General features: G+C 38.4%; 1 protein-coding gene across 1 annotated transcript in view; it reads left to right on the forward strand.

Moving 5' to 3' along the window:
* The window catches only part of LOC120874599 (solute carrier family 22 member 10-like), a 52,604-nt gene extending 43,647 nt beyond the window's left edge, over window positions 1-8,957 (forward strand). The window contains exons 5-10 of the mRNA XM_040256081.1: window positions 954-1,077; window positions 1,564-1,679; window positions 4,671-4,885; window positions 6,499-6,607; window positions 7,062-7,265; window positions 8,782-8,957. Coding sequence (XP_040112015.1) covers window positions 954-1,077; window positions 1,564-1,679; window positions 4,671-4,885; window positions 6,499-6,607; window positions 7,062-7,265; window positions 8,782-8,842 — 829 coding nt within the window. The 3' untranslated portion in view covers window positions 8,843-8,957. The remainder of the gene's footprint in view (window positions 1-953; window positions 1,078-1,563; window positions 1,680-4,670; window positions 4,886-6,498; window positions 6,608-7,061; window positions 7,266-8,781) is intronic.
* The last annotated feature ends 1,091 nt before the right edge of the window (window positions 8,958-10,048 follow it).

The following is a 10,048-nucleotide window of genomic DNA, read 5'->3' on the forward strand; positions in this document are numbered from 1 at the left end:
TGGTTGCCTGATGTCCTCTGCCTGCATTCAGAGGTTGTTTTGTGGAGTTTGCTCCGCGTTGAAATGATCTTTTGAGGAATTTGTGAGGGAGAAAGTGGTCTTCCCTTCCTATTCCTCCGCCATCTTAGGACCGCCTCCTATTTATTTATTTTAATTGGAGGCTAATTACAATATTGTCATGGTTTTTGCCATACATTCACATGAATCAGCCATGGGTGTACATGTGTTTAAAATATTTGTTGACCTCTACCATACCTAATTGGGGCTTCTTTAAAAAAATTTTTTTTATTTATTTGTTTATTTTTGCTATGCTGGGTCTTCGTTGCTACATGGGCTTTTCTCTAGTTGCAGGCAGCAGTGGCTACTCATCATTGCAGGGCATGGGTTCTCACTGGGGTGGTTTCTCTTGTTGCGGAGTGGGAGACCTGGAGCACACAGACTTCAGTAGTTGTGGCACATGGGCTCAGTAGCTGTGGTTTCTGGGGTCTAGAGCACAGGCTCCATAGTTTTGGTGCATGGGCTTAGTTGCTCCTGGGCATATAGGATCTTCCCAGAACAGGGATTAAACCTAGGTCTCCTGCGTTGGCAGGTGGATTGTTTACCACTGAGATACCAGGGAAGCCTGGGGTACTTTTTGAAAAGAATATATATTATGTGCACAAAATTGCTAGATCTCATGTCACGCTTTGAGAGGGAATTATGTATGCGAGGCACTCTCCAGTTTAACCTTCATAAACTTCTAGGAAAAACTCCTGCTGACTAAGCATAAAGGCAATTTGTCTCCTAGTCTGTCATCCCAGCATGGAAATATCACTCTCATATTTTCCTAGACTTAGTTTAACACAACTGAATGTCTAGTTGATGTAGTGGATAGTAGACGGAAGACATAAAACATGTCAATAATCATATAGCAAAGAAGGGTTGACTATACCGGTCTGCTCTTCTTTCATCAGGTGGCTGGTGGAATCTTCACGGTGGCTGATTGTCACCAATAAACCAGATGAGGGCCTAAAGGAACTTAAAAAAGTTGCACACAGAAATGGAATAAAAAATGCTGAAGAAATCTTGAGTATGGAGGTAAGCCGGAAAGGGAAGGTGGTTATTGGGTGGGAGGGAAGTCATGAACTAATACCTGCCTCCTCCTTATTGAGATAGACAAACTGCTTTTCTAACAAGGCCATCTGGTTGAGAATGCAAGCTCAGTTTCCTGGTCTTTCATGCCCATTTCTTACAAAAGGAGCTTTGAACACTATATAAGGACTTCTTCCTTTAGTTCATCTCCTGATTTGAACCTGCAGCCTGTGTGCTCTCATGGATGCCCTACTCACTTCCCTCCACCATGGCCTCATTAAAAAAAAAAAATCATTGTTGCTGTGTAATTTCCTGGAGTCTCCCTTAACTCCCTACATCCTCCTTCATATCATGTTCACACAAGTGACTGCATGTGTAATCTGTTGTACTACAAAGAAAGGGAATGTATCTCTCCTATCCTATTGGGTGCCAGTGTTCATTACAATACCTGGCACTATGTCAGCAAGTGATATGTGTTTGTTGTTGTTGAAGGGCTTGAAAGCGACCATGCAGGAGGAGCTGGAGGCAGCACAGACCAAACCTACTGTGTTTGACTTGTTCCGCACACCCAATCTGCGTAAAAGGACCTGTCTTCTCTCCTTTGTGAGGTGGGCTTTACAGAATGCATGTGGTTATTGCTATTGTTCAGTTGCTAAGTCATGTCCAACTCTTTGTGACCCCAGGGACTATAGCATGCCATGTTCCTCTGTCTTCCACTATCTCCTGGAGTTTGCTTAAACTCATGTCCACTGAGTCGGTGATGTTATCTAACCATCTCATCCTCTACAGCCCCCTGGTCCTTTTGCTTTCAATCTTTTCCAACATTGGAGTCTTTTCACACAAGCTGGCTCTTCACATCAGCTGGCCAAAATATTGGAGCTTCAGCTTCAGCAGTAGTCCTTCCAATGAATATTTGGGACTGATTTCCTTTATTATTGGCCGATTTGATCTCCTTGCCATTCAAGGAACTCCCAAAAATCTTCTCCAGCACCACAGTTTGAAAGCATCGATTTTTTGGCATTCAGTTTTCTTTATGATCCATCTCTCACATCGATACAGGACAAAACATGACAAAACACCCATACTGGATAAAAGGTAGCTTTACATAGCAACATTAAAAGTGTGTGGACATGAAACAGTTTCATTAACTACAACAGTGTTGTGAGAGGGAGGCACTGATTTGAAGATAAAAGATGAGGGAAACAACCAAATAATACCGCCACAGAAATTAGTATATGAAGTAGAGTTGGTTATATCACTCTGCCAGTCTCTTCAGTGAAGGTTTATGTTGAAAATTTCTGTCACAGTGTGGATTTGGGGGTTTATTTTTTCTTTAAAATTTAATTGAAGCAATTTTTGCCAGTCGATACATGAAGATGAGTATTTACAGATCAATGAATATTTCAACATGTAAAAAAGTAGCAACCTCCAGATCAAAGCCTGAAAATCCTGATACCCCAGGATTCCCCTCACATATCCTGTACAATAATAAACACCACTACCTCCACCACTGCCTCATTCTTGTTCTCTACTCACTGCCCTCGCCTGTCCAGCTGCTCTGATCTCTTTCACTGCAGAGGAGTCTTGCCTGATCTTGACCTTCACCTAATGTAAATGATAAGAGGATTCTGTGACAGGTCCCCTTTTCTCATGCTCATTCCTGAAGATTCACCCATTCTGCTGCATGTAACAGTAGGTGGTTCTCCTCCCCACTCCTTCAGTTTTCATTAGATGAATACACTACAATTTCTTTATGTGCTTCAATGTTGGTGGACTTTTATTGGTTTCCAATTTGGATACATTTTATTTATGTATTAGCACAAGGGCTTCCATAAGGAAATCTTGGTCATTGTCTCTTGAAGGGATATAAGTACTTACTTTGGTAGAGTCAGAAGGAGAAATTTTAAATATAATTCTTTTTTTAAAATATAAATTTATTTATTTTAATTGGAGGTTAATTACTTTACAATATTGTATCAACATGAATCCACCACAGGTATACACGTGTTCCCCATTCTGAACCCACCTCCGTCCTCCCTCCTTGTACCATCCCTCTGGGTCATCTCAGTGCACCAGCCCCAAGCACCCAGTATCATGCATCGAACCTGGACTGGCGATTCATTTCATATATGATATTATACATGTTTCAATGCTATTCTCCCAAATCATCCCACCCTCGCCCTCTCCCACAGAGTCCAAAGCAAAAGAGACACAGAAGTAAATATAATTCTTAATTTGTGAACACTGAATGCTCATGCACAAGAAGCATACAGGACAACATAGACCCACTGACAAGCTTAAGTAAGTGACTATTGCATTTCATAATTGATCTCTTCCCAGGCATATCCTTGTAGACCGTTTCTGCATTTAACTTTATTATGCTTTTTCATAATGAAGAATGAGGGGGAGGCACTGATTGGGAGATAGAAGATGAGGAAAACACACCTAATAATACTCACATGGAAATTAGTGCCTCATTTTTTGGAGGGGCTTCTCTGGTGACTCAGACAGTAAAGAATCCACCTGCAGTGTGGGAGACCTGGGTTGGGAAGATCCCCTGGAGGAGGGCATGGCAACCCTCTCCAGAGTTCTTGCCTGGAGAATCCCCAGGACAGAGGAGCCTTGTGGGCTACAGTCCATCGGGTTGCACAGAATCTGACATGACTGAGTGACTAAGTTCACAGCACATGCATTTTCAACTTTTCCATATTCACTAGGACACATAGACTTGTGTTTCTGAATCCTAGACAATCAGAGTGGAAGGAAAAAGTAAAGATGACAGTCATCAGACACCTTTCTTGGAATACTGTGATCTGTGATGTTTCTTCTATTTTAATGTCTAAGTCTAGTTGTACTAAGTCTAGCTCTCTCTAGGTATAGTAGATCATTAAAGTGGGCTTCTTTCCTTTAAATGTTTTCTGGGTAAAATCTGAAGTGAGATCCTTTGATTCCATTTCTGAAGTTACTGTTGGTTTATGTTTGCTTTCCTGTATTCTTACACTGTTTCTTAGCCTTAAAATTCAGGAATGCACTTTACATTTCCTAGAACTGTATTAATCCCCAGGGCACTATGCTGTCAAGTCAAGGGGACACAGACAGTATTTTCTAGCTTCAACCACTAGTTGAGAAAATAGAAATTTCTTGCTGTATTGGGATTGGGCGAGGAGGGGGAGGACTCACAGCATATAGACAACCCTCAAAAAGAGATTATTTCCCTAATTTCTATGTTTCACTATTAATGCTTCTGTTGTCAAATATTATATATCATCTTGTTTGGAGACTGAGTCACGTTATGTTTCCTCTTACTGTCATATTTGTGTTTAATAAATCAGACAAAAGAATGTCAGAAAAAGTGTCATTTTCATATACAGCCGTGTAATTTTTATGGTGACTTTTCACTTTAAAATGAAGAATTACACAAGTCAGATAGGGCCTTTATTGTTTAACTTGGATCATTGGCTGCCTGGGTGAATATAATTATCAATTATAGTACCTTTGCTAAGTCTTTTTTTTATTTTTATTTTATTTTATTTTTTTTTTTTTTTGCTCTAAGTCTTATGGCTTATGTCTTTTTTCTTCTTTTTTTTTTTCCACTACAGATTTGCAATCACAATACCCTATTTTGGCATCTTTATGAATCTACAGCACTTTGGGAGCAATATTTTCCTGTTCCAGGTAATCTTTGGAGCTCTCACTGTCTCAGTCCGAAGTCTTGCAGTTTTACCACTGAATCACATGGGCCGTCGACCAACCCAGATGTTTCTCATGTTCCTGGTGGGAATTTCCATTTTGGTCAACACATTTGTGCCCCAAGGTGAGAGAAGACTGGACTTTGGGGAAACGAAGGGTCTTTTTCTCATTCTTCAAGGTTTGTTTGGTCATACTTGTCTGAAGCCAGGAGTAAAAAGAGGTCCTAATGAAAGGTTAAGTATTCTCCCAAATCAAACTGATGAGAAATTCTGCTAAGTTTTTTAAAATTTAAATTTATTTATTTTAATTGGAGGCTTATTACTTTACAATATTGTATTGGTTTTGCCATACATCAACATGAATCCACCAGTTTTTGAGAAAAGAGCTAAAGGTCAGTAAGGAGCAGCACAAACATATATTTATCTTTCATCACATAGTGGAAACATCTGGAAAATGGTCCCATTTATTCCAGGTAGTCTCTCTAGGACAGCAATCATTCACTTGTGGTTTTCCCATTCACACATTAAATAGCAAGTAGAGAGGGATAAGGCCTTGCAGTTATATCCCATGTGAGAGCATACTATGGCCACTCCCTCTATTTGGGCTCTTCATTACCAGCTTTGATGACTGGTCTACGTCCCCATTTCTATGTATCTACGTATGACTGTGAGCTCAAGTCACTATGACTATAGTTCTTGCTTAAGAAAGTCTCCCAGGAAATGAAAAAAAAAATCCTCTTTTTCAAGTGGGAAAGGAGGGTGCAGTAGAAACAAGAATTGAAGCTGAGAAATATCTTTGTCCATTCCCTATCAGATTACTTTATAAGTTAATAGAATGATGATATGTAATAATTAGGAGAAACTTGGTGGGCAATTTGCATCTCCAATGCAGGAATATGACTCACAGCATTACAGATAGGTATTTTTATTGCTCCTCAGAATATCTTCAATAATGCATTAATAATACTGCTTTACTATGGAGTTCTTTCCAATATTATCCAGTTATAATTACATTTCTTTTTATACTGTGCAGAAAACTGATTCCCCTAAATTTTTCTCAATTGTTCCCTAATTCTGACAATTTTCCCCAACTACAGGCTTTGATGTTAGGTTCTTCATGTCTAACATTGATGTAGATCTAGCGTCTCCACAGCCTGTCCACTAATAGAGCAGTACTGTCCTGTTACTCACTGGTGTCATACTTACCCCACGGCAATGCTGTATCTACAATAGGTTGATTGACTCATTTGGGTTTACCTGGGACTTTTCTGATTTTATCAATGAAAATCTCACATTATCAAAACCTTCAAATTCCCAGGATGACTGGTCACTTTAAAACCTGCACTTTAATTGTAAACGTCTCAAGATTGGAGCTGAACATTAGACTCAGTAATTGTCCATATCACGGTCTTAACTTCAGCAATAAGGATATTGCAAATACTGGACAAAATTAGTGAAAGCAAATTTCTGCCACACTGTTTCCTTTTTTCTTTTCTTGCAAATCTCAGATATGCAGATGGATTTGCTGCAACTATTCCAGATAGTTTTATGTAATTTTACCACATATATTGTTGATTTTACATTTCTCAGTTTATCAACATATATATATATATGTATTCTATGGTATATTTCAAAACTATCAATAAACCATAGTTCTCTTTTTTTTCCTGAGTAAATTTGGTGGGTGCCACTTCCTCCAGCCCAGATTTCTTAGTGTTGCTGGTCTTCCTGTCTCCAGAAATGCAGACCCTGCGTGTGGCTTTGGCAAGTGTGGGAATTGGTTGTGCTGCTGCCTCTACATCTTCTCTTTCTGTCTACTCTACTGAACTCATCCCCACTCTCCTCAGGTAAGAGTTTATGAATGCTCTGCCAGGATCTAAAGTATGACTTTCCCATCTAACTGATGCTTATTTCAGAAGTGAACACAATAAGATCTTTAAGTTATAAATTAATCATTTGTAATGGTGATAATATATCAATAGCAACTATAGCTAAAGTTAATTGAAAAACCCAACTTTGTTCTGTGTATTGTTCTGAGCAGTAATTCAATGTATCTTCTCATTAATCTTTTGAATCTCTTCTTACTATAGGTCCAATGTGTAACATTCCATATAAAATAATGAAAAAGTATCAATACACTTTGACAAAGACAGCTAGAAAACCAGGGAGCAAATCTCAATAACAAGGGTTTATCGTCAAGCTCATGAATATAGTAATTGTGTTTCACTGCAGAATAATATCTCATGAATTTTATGTGCAGATATTTACTGAATTACCACATCATGTCATTTACTCCTTCAGGGCAAACTTTGCAGGATTAGATATGCTAGCTAGTAGGTGTGGGGCAACCCTGGCTCCTCTCTTGATGACCCTAGTAGTGTATCTACCCATCCTGCCCTGGATCATCTATGGAGTCTTTCCGATCATTGCTGGTCTTCTCATTCTTCTCCCACCTGAAACCAAAAATCTGCCCATTCCTGACACTATCCAGGATGTGGAAAATAAGTGAGTAAACCTTCTACCATCCCCTGGGAGGGACTGTGTACTTTGGATCTGTGGGTGAGAAAGGCAACACACCTCATGAGTCCCTCAGATCACTGGGGAGGCTGAGCCTTGCCTGGGATACTCCCATCCTGGGCCATTATCTTCATGAGAGGCAAGGTCATTTCCATCCATTGTGAATTCTAGTCTAGACTGCAGAGATCCCCCATGCCCTATTCTCATTGGTAATTTTAGTGCTGAACTGATGGTAATTAGCTCTGTTATGATTTTGCATCCTACCTGTCCTCATGAGAAACACACATTCATATTGGGATCATGATGCTCAGATCCATAAGAGCTTGGGATAGAGGGGAAATAAATGGGATGACCAGTGAAGGAGCATTGTTAGGAAAATCACATTTAGTTAAGGACTTTCTGTGGAAAGTTAGGCTGTAAGATTCAGTCAGTTTTGCTGCCACAAGTTATACAAAGATTGAGGATAATAAGAAACTGTAAAAGGCATTTTAAAACTATAACATTGTATCTTAGTTTCATAGGGCTTCTACAGTAGAATCTGATAAACTGAGTGACTTAAGCAAAATAAATTTACTGTCTCAAGTTTCAGGAGGCTGAAAGTCTGAGCTTAAGTTGTTGGCAGAACTCTACATCTTCTGAAGGCTCTAGAGAAGGGTCTGTTCCAGGTCTCTCCTAGATTCTGGTAGTTCCTTGGTTAATGGAAAATAGCTCCAGTCTTCACATTGTATCCCTCTGGCATGCCTCTATGTCTCAAGTTCCCCCTTTTTATAAGAACATCATTATATTGGATTAGGGGCTCTTTCTACTCCAGCTTGACCTCATCTTAATTAATCAGCAACAACCCTGTTTTCAAGTATGATACTTGCATATTCTGAGGTAGATTGTTAAGACTTCAATATATATACTTTGGAAGGTACACAACCGAACCTATAACAAGTTGGGAATTCCTTTAGATTTTTAACCCAGTTCCTGACTTATCAAAGGTGTCATTGGCCAGAGATCCAAATGACCAAGTGAGAATCCAGAAGACTGAGTGTGAGTAGCACTTTCAAGTGCTTTCATGTGTCTGCACAGTTGGGGTCGTTTAGTTGCTAAGTCACGTCTGCTTCTTTTGGGACCCCATGGACTGTGGCCCACGAGGCTCCTCTGTCCATGGAATTTCCCAGGCAACAATATTGGAGTGGACTGCCATGCCCTTCTCCAGGGGATCTTTCTGACCCAAGGATCAAACCTGTGTCTCTTGCATTGGCAGGAGAGTTCTTTACCATTGAGTCACCCTGATTCAGTGGTAAGGAATCTGTGACTTAGTGACTCAATAGCAACAATGAAAGAAGTTGATGGTTAGGGATCAATTTTTACTTGTACAAGGAGGGCATCCAAACATTTTTATTTTTTCTCTTTCATAATGCCTATTCTTATTTTCTGATTGGTTGGTTAATTTGTTGTTTATATTCTTATTTTCTGATTGGTTGGTTAATTTGTTGTTTCTCCTTTGGTTTTTCAGCCAAAAATTCTTAAGAAAAATAAATGAAAAAGATTCTTACATAAAAGTGACAAAATTTTAAGGCTCTTCATGGTCTTGCTGGTGAGGAAGAAAAAAATTGAAGAAAAAATATCTCCAGAAGAAGATATCTCCTTTATATCTACAAAATTGCAAGAAAATACACTTGAAAAATACATCTCATTTATAATTATTGCATTAATTGGCAATTAAACATAAATGAGAATAAATAAAATAAATAAGAGAGAAAAAATAAATGAGAATATGTAATTTCATGAACAATCCCATTTTGGGGGAAGAAATCAAAAAAGTTTAAAATTTATCAATAAATTCTTAATAGACAAGGTGATTCAGAAACAGAGAAATACCATGGCAGGTTCATGTAAGGAGGACCATATGATGAACTCTAAATAAATTTGCAACAGTCAAATCAATCAATGTAATACACCACATTAACAAATTGAAAAATAAAAGCCATATGATTACCTCAATAGATGCAGAGAAAGCCTTTGACTAAATTCAACATCCATTTATGATAAAATCTCTCCAGAAAGCAGGAATAGAAGGAACATACCTCAACATAATAAAAGCTATATATGATAAACCTACAGCAAACATTATCCTCAATGGTGAAAAATTGAAAGCATTTCCCCTAAAGTCAGGAACAAGACAAGGGAGCCCACTTTCACCACTACTTTTCAACATAGTTTTGGCCACAGCAATCAGAGCAGGAAAAGAAATAAAAAGAATCCAGATTGGGAAAAAAGAAGTAAAACTCTCATTGTTTGCAGATGACATGATCCTCTACATAGAAAACCCTAAAGACTCCACCAGAAAATTACTAGAGCTAATCAATGAATATAGTAAAGTTGTAGAATATAAAATCAACACACAGAAATCCCTTGCATTCCTATACACTAATATTGATAAAATAGAAAGAGAAATTAAGGAAACAATTCCATTCACCATTGCAATGAAAAGAATAAAATACTTAGGAATATATCTACCTAAAGAAACTAAAGACCTATATATAGAAAACTATAAAACACTGCTGAAAGAAATCAAAGAGGACACTAATAGATGGAGAAATATACCATGTTCATGGACCAGAAGAATCAATATAGTGAAAATGAGCACACTACCCAAAGCAATCTATAGATTCAATGCAATCCCTATCAAGCTACCAACGGTATTTTTCACAGAGCTAGAACAAATAATTTCACAATTTGTATGGAAATACAAAAAACCTTGAATATCCAAAGCAATCTTG

This window comes from Oryx dammah, unplaced genomic scaffold (assembly GCF_014754425.2).
Source record: "Oryx dammah isolate SB20612 unplaced genomic scaffold, SCBI_Odam_1.1 HiC_scaffold_15, whole genome shotgun sequence".
NCBI lineage: Eukaryota > Metazoa > Chordata > Mammalia > Artiodactyla > Bovidae > Oryx > Oryx dammah.